Source organism: Bos indicus, chromosome 2, assembly GCF_029378745.1.
Source record: "Bos indicus isolate NIAB-ARS_2022 breed Sahiwal x Tharparkar chromosome 2, NIAB-ARS_B.indTharparkar_mat_pri_1.0, whole genome shotgun sequence".
NCBI classification, from domain to species: domain Eukaryota; kingdom Metazoa; phylum Chordata; class Mammalia; order Artiodactyla; family Bovidae; genus Bos; species Bos indicus.
Genome location: NC_091761.1, coordinates 117,811,196 through 117,823,977, shown reverse-complemented (window position 1 = coordinate 117,823,977; position 12,782 = coordinate 117,811,196). Strand labels below are relative to the sequence as shown.

The 12,782-nt window shown below is 36.7% G+C and overlaps 1 protein-coding gene across 16 annotated transcripts in view; it reads left to right on the top strand.

Moving 5' to 3' along the window:
* TRIP12 (thyroid hormone receptor interactor 12) overlaps nt 1–12,782 on the top strand; it is a 151,165-nt gene that overhangs the window by 98,080 nt on the left and 40,303 nt on the right. For 8 of the 16 annotated variants that reach the window (XM_070773376.1, XM_070773409.1, XM_070773401.1 and 5 more), the window contains 9 exons: nt 2,451–2,599; nt 5,997–6,032; nt 6,116–6,211; nt 7,303–7,395; nt 7,589–7,750; nt 8,839–8,907; nt 9,004–9,169; nt 11,908–12,025; nt 12,141–12,300. In XM_070773376.1, coding sequence (XP_070629477.1) covers nt 2,451–2,599; nt 5,997–6,032; nt 6,116–6,211; nt 7,303–7,395; nt 7,589–7,750; nt 8,839–8,907; nt 9,004–9,169; nt 11,908–12,025; nt 12,141–12,300 — 1,049 coding nt within the window. The remainder of the gene's footprint in view (nt 1–2,450; nt 2,600–5,996; nt 6,033–6,115; nt 6,212–7,302; nt 7,396–7,588; nt 7,751–8,838; nt 8,908–9,003; nt 9,170–11,907; nt 12,026–12,140; nt 12,301–12,782) is intronic. The other 8 variants (XM_070773421.1, XM_070773418.1, XM_070773412.1 and 5 more) reach the window with 1 other exon arrangement.

The window sequence follows — 12,782 nt, the reverse complement described above, 5'->3', positions numbered from 1 at the left end:
GTTGTGCCTGAGATCCTTACATTGAATTCATAAGGCCAAGGCTGATGGTAATTAGTAAGATTTTTCCTTTTCTCTCGTTTGAACTAAAAGTGTAGAAGCTGTGGTGGGTGTAAAACTGCTGGTACCTTAATAAGAATCAAGGCAGAGATACCAAATGACTGGCAGTCATGTTATTCTGCAATGTTAAATAGGTACATGTCTTTTAAATAATCTTCGTGACAAAGTAGGGTCCTTTTTTTTTTTCTTCCACTTCATCTCAGATAACCTTGTATCATAGGTTGAGAGTGGAAGTGAAAGTGACTGTACAGCTGTTTTATTAAGCTTGACATTTAAATGATTTGCAGCGACAGCAAAATAGTGCTACTACATTTTTTTTGTTTTGGAAAAATATGGTCTTTTCCACAAAAAGTTTGTTTATATTAATATGTAATGAATTAATCAAGTACTTAAAATTTTTTCTCTTTTAATTCCTGACACATTTTATAAATAACAGTAGATATAAACCATGTACGCAAGAGTGCTTTGGGGACTGGGGAGGGATTCTCAGTAATTTTGTATAAAATAATCCTTAGAACCAAAATTCACTGATCTGTTTGAGGTTATTTCTCTTCATATAGCAAAGGAAAATAATGGCATTGACTTTCTGTTGTTGCTTTCAGTTTGAGATAAGGTCTTTTTACGACCATCCCAAAAGACCAGTGGCATTATGACAATTTTTTTTTTTAATGATTACTTTGATCATGCTGAAATGATCCATATGCTTAGAACTGCCAGCCTCAATATTTATAAGACATACCATTGCTTGTGTTAATTTTTCCTATTTTAGATTGTGGTTTTTAGGGTATACTTTGAATGATTTCATTCTTTAAAAACAAATCCAGAAGCAGCTAAGGATTCTTTTGTTTTCACAGTTATTTTCCCTTAATTTTTTTTTCTCTCACATTATTTCAACACAAAAATGATAAGCCTGCCCTAAGTGGAACTGATTTTATTTAGTTTGAAGAATTTTAAAGAGGCTGTTCCTTTGAACTGCAATTTCTTGTAGTATATTTATGGGTGGACTCTTAATTATGATGAAAAGAGTTAGTGATATTCTGCAGTTCGATAGCCACAGCCTTAAATAATAGAGAAAACAGACTTTGTGCGGATTATTGTGCATCCCTTTGAAAGGTGTTTGCCCTCCAAGAAGATCATTCCTGTTTAATTGGTGGGGGGGGGGAATTGCTGTTCATGTGAATTCTACATTCATTGACAGTTTCCAAATGTGTATCATTTCTAAGCATTTCAGTAGTAAGTGGATTTTTTCATTTCAGTAGTAAGTGGGAAAAATCCAATACACAAGGAGCAATTGGAAAAGGTCTTGAGAATGAAAGGGTTTGAATAACATCAGGTTTACATTTGTAAGTTTTAATGGAGTTAATAATGGTTACAAGAAGGAGGGTGTCCAGGAAAATTTGAAACACATTTGTAGACTTTATTTTTGACTTAGTTTATTGATAACTTATTTATTGTGGTAGTTGAGTCTTAGCATTTTTCAAATGTTTTGAGGATGGAATTAAACCTTTAAGGTAGAAGTTCTCTAAAGCACTGTGGTAGCAGCATATGCACATGAAGTGAGAGGAGGTGAAAAGGCTCATCTTTTGATGTTTTGGGAAATCATTCTTGGCATTCCCTTTGGTTAAATGCATTATTGTTCTTTTTGTCTTTATTTCTGTGCTTTCACTGTTACTTGCATTCCATTTATTCTGATGGAGGTGTTTAGAGGTATATAACATTTCCTTTGATGCCTGGGCATCATTGTTTACCAGGTTTTTATTACGGCAGAAGAGACTTTTGGCTCATTAGATAATACATATTTTTAAAAAGCAGGTAGCTCAGCTGATAAAGACTCTGCCTGCAATACAAGAGACCCCGGTTCAATTCCTGGGTTAGGAAGATCCCCTGGAGAAGGGATAGGCTACCCACTCCAGTATTCTTAGGCTTCCCTGGTGGCTCAGTTGGTAAAGAGTCTGCCTGCAATGTGGGAGACCTGGGTTTGATCCCTGGGTTGGAAAGATCCCCTGGAAGAGGGCATGGCAACCCACTCCAGTATTCTTGCCTGGAGAATCCCCATGGAGAGAAGACCCTGGCAGACTGCAGTCCATGGGGTTGCAGAAAGTTGGATACAACTGAGCAACTCAGTATACACATGCTAAGTGTAGTCAGTCCATGTTAGTCTTAGGGATATTACTTTTTGTTGCATCTGTTAAAATCAATCAACATCTCTCATTTAACAAGATTAAAAGAGGAGAGTATAAATAACTGTGACATTGCTTTAAGGCCGAGTAAAATCCCTCTTTAGTTGGGATCCAAAGAAGAAAAGTAGCCAGCTGACTGTGTAAAGTTACACTTAACACCTAGTAATAATTTTCTTAAAGGTTTAAAAGTAGTGATTTTATTTCTGTGTGCAGGTTCTAAGGCCCAGCAGCTTCTGCAAGGACTACAAGCAAGCGACGAAAGCCAGCAGCTCCAAGCCGTTATTGAGATGTGTCAGTTACTGGTTATGGGGAATGAGGAGACGCTGGGAGGGTTTCCTGTCAAGAGTGTAGTTCCAGCTTTGGTAAGAGAATTTTCCCCTCATTTTATCCCACTCATGCCCTGAGTGCTGCTCTTATTTTTATAAAAGCATGATCATTGTCATTAGGAACTTTAGAATATAATAGAACTAAGAGTAGAGTGTAGCTTATCCTTTTATTTCAGGCCTATAGAGATTGTGCATGACTTAATGATGAATGACTAAAATTTCTAAACCATCTCTTGGTGAATAGTTACCTTATCTTTGATACCTAAATGATCCATGTAGTTTTCCATTTTAAGTGGTTATCCCCTTTAGGTGGTAACTTGACTTACTATGCCAAAATTCACATGCTTTTTTTCTTTTAAACTCATGATTCATGGGACAGTAACAAAACAGCTCACTTGTGGGTTGTCTTTGTAGGCAGTCAATACTTCCTGCTTGATAGTTGTGTGCATGGCCATGCAGTCCAGCCAGAAGAAGACCAAATGGATTCTCCAGCTTAAAAAAGGGGGTTATGTTAAATAGAAATAGGAGAAACAAAACAACAGTACTCAGCAATAGAAAAACGAGTTAAAAAAATGATTTTCAACACAGTTATGAGTTGATGTTTAGAATTTTTTAACATCTTAATCCCTTATGCTTTTTAATGTGAAAACAAAAAGAGAAATTGCCATTAGTAAGTGTGTAGGCCCTTAAACATGATAAGTCTTTTAAGTAGTGGCTTGGTAATATTCACAATGCAAGATTAAAGAAATTGATTATAATTTAAGATTAAAATTAAATCTGAATAAAATCAAGACAAGATTAACATAGACATGAATATATTCATAGCATATATTACATTGCAAGTTAAAATAAATATCATTTAAGTCTTTGTTTGCACATCTAGTAAAGTTGAGAAAAATGGAACCAGGATTGGAGTATCAGATTGTCTCGTGGAGAGCCAGTCAAATACAGGATGATACAGTCTTGGTTCTGCTTGTTGGCTGGCTCTGCTCTAGCAGAGAGTAGTGAAGGATAGAGCAGTCTCTCTTCCTGTGCAGACCTCCTGCTAACAGAAGCTGGCTCTCAAGCCTACCTGTGCCATCCCACAGGCTTGCATATTAATATTTTTTAACATTTCATGAAAGTGATATTATCCTTTGTATTCTGACATTCACCTATGTTTATATGCATGCTCAAGTTATTGATTTCTTCAACAGCTGTCTTTTAGGACCTGAATTAACTTCCTTGTTTGTTTTTGTTCATTTAAAAATAAACAGTAATAAAGAACTAGGTTACCATGTAGCAATACTGTCTCTTTTAAACTGCAGCTTTTAGTTAAATAAAGAAGCTGTTAAATCTGGACCAAAACATTAACAAAATCTAGTTCTTCTTAATTTGCTGCTTATTGATTGGATTCAAGTACTTAGTGGACCTGTGCAAGTCAGCTCATGCTATTAGTAGTGAGTTGTCCAGATTTGTCCTTCATAACAGTTGAATGTTACAAAAATATATCCATCAATCACCATACACTTGTATGATCATAAACAGTCATTTTGGTGAAGAATCTATTTCCAGCAGTTCTCAAATGTGGTCTTTAAAGGGTCAATTCAGTCGCTCAGTCGTGTCCGACTCTTTGCAACCCTATGAATTTGCAGCAGGCCAGGCCTCCCTGTCCATCACCATCTCCCAGAGTTCACTGAAACTCACATCCATAGAGTCGGTGATGCCATCCAGCCATCTCATCCTCTATCGTCCCCTTCTCCTCCTGCCCCCAATCCCTCCCAGCATCAGAGTCTTTTCCAATGAGTCAACTCTTCGCATGAGGTGGCCAAAGTATTGGAGTTTCAGCTTTAGCATCATTCCTTCCAAAGAACACCCAGGGCTGATCTCCTTTAGAATGGACTGGTTGGATCTCCTTGCAGTCCAAGGGACTCTCAAGAGTCTTCTCCAACACCACAGTTCAAAAGCACCAATTCTTCGGCACTCAGCTTTCTTCACAGTCCAACTCTCACATCCATACATGACCACTGGAAAAACCATAGCCTTGACTAGATAGACCTTTGTTGGCAAAGTAGTCTCTGCTTTTGAATACGCTATCTAGGTTGGTCATAACTTTCCTTCCAAGGAGTAAGCGTCTGTTAATTTCATGGCTGCAGTCACCATCTGCAGTGATTTTGGAGCCCAGAAAAATAAAGTCTGACACTGTTTCCACTGTTTTCCCATCTATTTCCAATGAAGTGATGGGACCAGATGCCATGATCTTTGTTTTCTGCATGTTGAGCTTTAAGCCAACTTTTTCACTCTCCTCTTTCACTTTCCTCAAGAGGCTTTTTAGTTCCTCTTCACTTTCTTCTATAAGGGTGGTGTCATCTACAAGGTTCATTCCCCCTTAAAGAATTGGAGAACTTACTGTTCTATCTGTTAACATAAGAATTCCTTTCAATTTAGAGTAGATGTTTTTTGTGAGTGATTTATAGGTGATATGAGACAGAGTGTCCATGCTCGCATGTGTTTGTGGGTTTATGTGGTATATTTAATAGAAATAGTTATCAAGACCTCTTATATATAGATATAATTACCCAGCATAATTCAGAGCTGAGAAGAATTCATATTAAATGAATATTATGTTAGAATATCTGATGTCTGTTATTATAATCATGTATTTAATTGGTACTTTACAGCTTAAATTTGACACATTTAAACTTTTCCATTGAACTGCAATGATGGCTTCCCCAAGTAGGAAGTTTCTTTGGTAGCTTTTACTACTTAAAGAAGATGGAGTGTGTGTATCTGTAGCAGTTTTGCTTGCCCTTTTTTGAAAAACACAGTTGGAAACTGCTTAAGGTCTTTTCCACAAGAAAAACTAAAATTAGATCTGATGTTTGGACTAATTCGTGTGTTTTTGAAATAATTACATTGAATTTTAATTAGTGCCTAATTCGTTTTTCATGTGATCAATATTGTGTTCAAATTCTATACTGTTGTGTATTTTACAGCTGAATTAAGTGGTGCTTAGCTCAACTTTTAGAGAAGCTGATCTATAAGAGTTTAAGCTATGATACTGAATCTGTACTGATAGTTAATTTAACACATTTCTGTAGGCTTCTGGTCCATTTATTTGTGTACTAAGTACTTGCTGACAGATAAGTCCTCAGTGATGTTTTCATGGGCTTCTGAATCGGGAGACAGTGTTACTAGGAGGGCTGGTTGTAAGCAACCTGAATGCTGACCCCAATCATGAGGTGATGATTATCCCTTGTCAGAGCTTCAGTGTACGAGTCATGCCATCCTAAGCATAAGCATTTCTTGTGTATGCATGCTAGGTTTTAACTTGAGGTTATTTTTTTTATGGTAAAGTTCATGAGTCATACTGTTCTATTTCAGTTGAAATAGAAGAAATACTTCTAGGATTTTAAGAATATAGCTTCTAATACTTTGAAATCTTTTTAAACAGATAACATTGCTGCAGATGGAACATAATTTTGATATTGTAAGTATGTGCTATGTTTTAAAAGACTCACTCCAAACTTATTTTTTTTTGTTTTTATTGAGTGAACATGGCTTCTTTTGTAGATGAACCATGCTTGTCGAGCCTTAACATACATGATGGAAGCACTTCCTCGATCATCGGCTGTGGTAGTTGATGCAATTCCTGTCTTTTTAGAAAAGGTAATCCTACTTTTGCCTAACTGTTTGAAAGCAGGCATAGAGGAGTCAATGGACCTCCTGACTACTGAATTCTAAAGTTGTATATCAGATTGTAAGGCCACATTAAAAGACACATTTTAGCATCCATTATCTACCTAAAGTATATTTTTTAGCCAAGATTCCAGAAAAATGTTTTGTGTTTAGCAGATCGTAGTTTAAAGCTGATGCTAATAAGCATTTGTGTTATATCATCCCAGTGTTAAAATTTTTAATAATGGCAGTTATTGCACTAGTGTAAAAATCTTTCAGAGAAGAACTTAAAGCACTTGATTAAAAATGATTTCATTGTTTCTAGAAAACATCCCAGTGAGGTTGATAGCTATTTATACCCTCATTTTACAGCTGAGGAGGCTGAGCCAGACAAAATGCCTTGCTCAAGGTCATAAAGTGAGGCAGTGGAGAAAGGAAATTTTTTCATATGGTCTGTGGTAGGTTGTTTTTGGTCTGTTTTAAGGACCTTTTTCTTTTTAATGCACAATAAAATTTGCATTATCTGAAAACCTTGAAATATGCTAAAAACTGTAAAACTTGATTTTTTAAAATTTGTTCCATAAACCAACCCGTTTATTTTAAATCTGAAGATTTAAAGTTATATAATTGAATTTAGTTTATTCTTTAAAACATATTTTTCAACATCTTATAAAGTGGTTGGAAGGAAGCTATATTGCCAATATGCTATAGCTTACATGCATAAGTCACTGGTTTCCTGTGGTGGGTTTCAGGTTAGAAACAGTATTTATTGTTTAGTCGCTAGATCATGTCCAACTCTTTGCGACCCCATAAACTGTAGCCTGCCAGGCTCCTCTGTCCATGAGATTCCCCAGGTAAGAATACTGGAGTGGGTTGCCATTCCCTTCTCCAGGAATCTTCCCGACCTAGGGATCATACCTGTTATCTCTTGCATTGGCAGACAGATTCTTTACCACTGTGCCACCAGGGAAGCATAGAGGCAGTATAGATTGATGAAAATTAAAGATGTTTATTCCCATAGAAGATGAGTAGCAAGTAGAGCACTTGAATGATAACCTTGTTCCTTATTTGTATGTTTCCAGCTGCAAGTTATTCAGTGTATTGATGTGGCCGAGCAGGCCTTGACGGCCTTGGAGATGTTATCACGTAGACACAGTAAAGCCATTCTCCAGGCGGTAAGTGTTGTTACCAAAGGACTATTTCCTTTAATGTTGAATTTTAGATCCATGTTTGTATTAGCTCCTAGATTGCAGCCTCTGTAAGGTTCCCATGCTGTTTCCAAAGTGATGTGCTAGACTTTTTTCTTTCTTTTCATAATTGCTGATAAAAGAGTACTTCTTCGCTTTTAACAGTTTTCCTATATTTTAGGGTGGTTTGGCAGACTGCTTGCTGTATCTAGAGTTCTTCAGCATAAATGCCCAAAGAAACGCGCTAGCAATTGCAGCCAATTGCTGCCAGAGTATCACGCCAGATGAATTTCATTTTGTGGCGGATTCCCTCCCATTGCTTACCCAAAGGCTAACCCACCAGGTAAAATGCAAACCTATCTTATGCGGCATAAAACATGTTTATTAAATTTTTTTAAAATGCCATTTTCACCTGGAGTCTTAAATCTTCCAACTGGGTATGTAAATTGGAAATGTTCTGATCTTTGTCTTTTCCTGTTAACTAGTCATAGACCATATTAGGTTATTTTATGAAATTTCAATGGATTTACCCAAATGACAAGGTATCAACTATTTTGACTTTAGGGGTAAATTTATTATTTCAGCAGACACTTGAGTGTTTCCTATGTAATATGATGAGAATTTGCTTTTATAAAGATCACCCTTTCCTGAAAGCTGTTGAGTTAGGCAGAGAGGACCAGAGAGGGTATGGATTAAGATCAGAGAAGAAATGAGACTATGTATGTTCCACATAAAAATGAAATAAGAAATGTAGATTGCAGCTGTCTGGGACTGGCAAAGAACAGGAGCAGCTCTAGAGGAGAAGGCATCAGTGGGCCTGGTGTACTATATGATAAGCAGAGCTTATGTAGCCTCTCTTGCAGGACAGATGAGCCAAGTTTGAAGGTTGTAGAGAAATATAATTTTCTTGTAATGTTTCAAAGTGTTGTTATTGCTAAAGAGATTTTAAGAGATTTGGCTTTTAAGTCATCTTTATAAAATATGCTTAAAAGCATCTCAGGGAAAATTAGATACATAAAACATACAGACATACCTCAGAGATAGTGTGGATTTGGTTCCAACCACTGCAATAAAGCAAAAGATCACAATAAAGGGCATCACAAGAATGTTTTAAAAGTTTCTACTTATAAGGCTGTTTAAAATGATAGGATGTTATTTTTATTATAGTTTTTGTTTAGGTATTGAAATTGTAGAAGCACAAAAGTTGGTTTTTTTTTGATATAACTTGCTTTTTATTTGTTGAGGTCTTATAGGAAGTACAGATTTTATCAGTATGATTTCCCTTTGTATTAAAATCATGACTTTACTGATTGCTTGCTTAGGTTCACAGCATTTTCAAAACTCACATCTTTGAAGAATTTGGGGTTAGGATAGTGAAAATGTTTTATATTAACAAACTTTATTTTCCTTTATTTAAAAAAAAACAAACAGGACAAAAAGTCAGTAGAAAGCACTTGCCTTTGTTTTGCACGTCTAGTGGACAACTTCCAACATGAGGAGGTAAGCATTTAGTCTGTTGATATTCTCATGAAGTTGTTAAACTGCTAACTCAGAATGTAACAGTTTTTTTTTTTTTTTTTCCTTGTGTTTCTGCAGAATTTACTCCAGCAGGTTGCTTCCAAAGATCTGCTAACAAATGTTCAACAACTGTTGGTAGTAACTCCACCAATTTTAAGTTCTGGGATGTTTATAATGGTGGTTCGCATGTTTTCTCTGATGTGTTCCAATTGTCCAACTTTAGCAGTTCAACTTATGAAGCAAAGTAAGTGCTATTTTATTATTCTGTTTTAAACAAGAAAAATTGTGTGTGTTTAACCTCTGTTGATAAGTAGAATCAACATAAGCAAGTAGAAATCACTAATATGTAGGCACTGGATAGTAAAGGAAGAAAAATGTTACTGTGTAACAAATCTGGGTGTGACAATATAGTAATGCTTTCTCCATCCAGTTTTCAAAGTATATAGTGTATTAAAACTTTACTATTGGAGGGCTAAGGTCATTGCTTTCTATACAATCAGTTAAGTAATGATGCTTCCTGGGGTCACAAGAGTCAGACACGACTTAGTGACTCAACAGCAGTGATGCTTCATTAGGAGAATTCTGAGTTTATGTTACCAATAACTGCTTCTCTTCTGCTTACAGGTAGTCCTTTTGCCTACGTTAGATTTTCCAGCATTTTATGATTCCAGAATGCCTTCTCCCTCAAAATATTTACATAGATGAATGGCTTTGATCTTTGCTGGTTTAACATTTCTAAGCCCTTCTCAACCTTACCCTGTGCAGAATATTAACATTTTATCACCACTGCTATTACAGTCTCTAGTGGGCTTCCCAGGTGGCTCAGTGGTAAAGAATCTGCTTTCCATTGCAGATGTGGTTCTATTCCTAGGTCAGGAAGATCCCCTGGAGTAAGAAATGGTAACCCACTCCAGTATTCTTGTCTATGAAATCCCATGAACAGAGGAACCTGGTGGGCTGTACAGTCCATGGTGTCACAAAGAGTCAGACACAACTGAGTGAGTGCACACATGTGTACACACACACACCCCTGAACACACACACACACTGCTGTTGCAGTTGCCCGTTACTATCTTTACTTTAGATTTCACAAGTTAATGTCAGAAGACTGTGGGTTTCAGAGAACATCTGTATATTTTGATTATTGCTAGTAGAGCATTGATCACTTCTGTATGAAACACTCATAATTGTGTGTAGTTGTATATCCATAATTTTGCTTTCTGAGAATATTATCTTGGGAGTCAGTGATGACATTCACTGACGAACAGTCTTTGTACCTCTGCCTCAGGTAGATTATTAAGCGGTATGATAGTACTTTTCTTGCTGGGGAGGGAGGATGGGAAACTCAGGTTTAAATTTAGTCACATTAGTTGTGAATTTTAGCACATGGCACAGTTCTTCATAGAAAAATAGTGTTGCTGAGGTGATTTATTGAAGACATAAAGCATTTTGTCATTCCTAAACTTAGTATTCCAGAGAACACTGTTTTGCTTATGCCCTGAACAAAGTCCTCTCTGCCAAGATAAGTTTGGGGAAGATCTTTTTTTTTTTTTTGAGTAGTCATAATGTACTTTCCTAATTAAAATTCCTAGAAGTCCCTTGAATTTTGGTTTCCCGAAGTTTGCACATAGATTATCTCTTGTTACCATATGGCACAGCATTTTTCCTATATCCTGGTTTGGGAAATTGCTATCTAAGTTTTGTTTTTGTTTTTAATGTTCTGGAATTACCTCGTTTGCATATTTTAGGAAGTTTGCCACATATTCATCATATAGAAGCCACTAGACTTACATTGTCTTTCTCCCTCAGTAACACAAAGGAAACATGAACCTATCTTGTTCTATTTTTTTTCAATCTCTGATCTTTTTTTTCTTTTTAAGTTACTATTACACCATTGCCATATATTACTGTTTCTTAAGAAAGTTGGCAAAATGAATTTTTCAAAAATTTTTAAAGATTTAATCACTACTTGTGAAATTTCTATGAGGCAGAGATTTAACTATTCATAACTCCTCTAACCAAATTGAGGCTTCCCTGGTGGCTCAGAAGGTAAAGCATCTGCCTGCAATGTGGGAGATCCAGGTTCAATCCCTGGGTTGGGAAGATCCCCTGGAGAAAGAAATGGCAACCCACTTTAGTACTCTTGCCTGGAAAATACCATGGATGGAGGAGCCTGTTAGGCTATAGTCCATGGAGTCACAAAGATTCGGACACAACTGAGCAACTTCACTTTCTTTCTGCCCGAATTAATGATGAGTACTTTCTTAACAGTAGAATACTGATTACTGGCAGGACATTTCAGTGAAATATTTATACATGTTTTGTATGTGCATATAGAACCATATGCCACAACCAACAGAGACACAGCCTTGTCTTTAGGTCCTGGTTGTTAGAATGATCAAAACCTTGGCAACTGGGAACATGTTCCACTCACTGTGTCAATGCATTAGACAAGTTTTCACCCCAGTTCTTCTATAAACTGAGATCTTCTGGGAATGGAAGTTTGTGGTAGAGGATATTTTCTTGATTTTTAAAGGTAGTTGGCATGCTTACTGTCATTTAAGTAAAGGTTTTCCTTATGACAAAATGGCAAGATTCAGATGCTTTTAATCGCTGTGTTTTATTCTATTGGCCACACGATTTCAGTATATTATATTTGAATTGAAGAAAATACACAGATATATGTGAATCAAGGATAAAATGTTTAGTGCACTTGTTCTGCAAACTCTGTGCTCCTTAAGGAAAGTAATACAAGATTCTTAAAGTCTCTGCAGTGAACTTACGACTTAAGTCCTCAAAAGGAAATTGTTTAAATCTTCATAGTTTTTTTTAAGGTTTTAATTCCAAGTTATTTTCACCTATCTTGAATGGTATGGCCAAACAGGAAAATACTTTTGTTTTTCCCCTTGGGAATGATTGCCTTTTAAATATGGCAATACAAGTAGTTTCATAGGCTTTGGCTTTTCATTGTTGGCTTTACAGACATTGCAGAAACGCTTCACTTTCTCCTGTGTGGTGCCTCCAATGGAAGTTGTCAGGAGCAGATTGATCTTGTTCCACGAAGTCCTCAAGAACTGTATGAACTGACATCTCTGATTTGGTAAAGATTGGGCCAATAGTTAATAATAACTGGAGGGCATTTTGCTTTAGAGACCTGGTATTTACTGACAGCTTAGAAAGCTACTTATTAAAATAATTGCACCTTTCATTTTCAGTGAACTTATGCCATGTTTACCAAAGGAAGGCATTTTTGCAGTTGATACCATGCTGAAGAAAGGCAATGCACAGAACACGGATGGGGCCATATGGCAGTGGCGGGATGACCGGGGCCTCTGGCACCCCTATAACAGGATAGACAGCCGGATCATTGAGGTAGTAGTTTCCTCGTACCGTTTAAATATGTCTTCTTTGGATGGAGTGTGGGTGTAGGGCTGGAGTCGGGAGGGGGCATGTGGACGTAAATGTGCTTAGCGTGGAATTAACTCACGATTCTCTCATTTTGTCTCCTGAGAACAAGGTCCTCATTTCTGTTGAGGTCAGAAAACATGATGTTCTAGTCCTGCTTCTGCTACTCACTACCTGATTGACTTGGAGCAAGTAATTTAAGTTCTTTGTTCCATGGTTTCCTCGTTTCTAAAAGGAAACGCGGGAGGAGTTAGGCTACATGTCTCAAAAAGTTCCTTCAGTCTCCTATCCAGAAGAAATCTCTCAAAAGCAAAGATTACATACAAGTGGCTGCTTTTCAGTATTTTTTAAAAGAGCAAAAATATAGAAAGAATTTAAATATCTAGCTCTAGGTGAATAAGTAAATTGTGGTATACACCTAAGCTTCTATGTAGTACAGACCTTACTGGGAT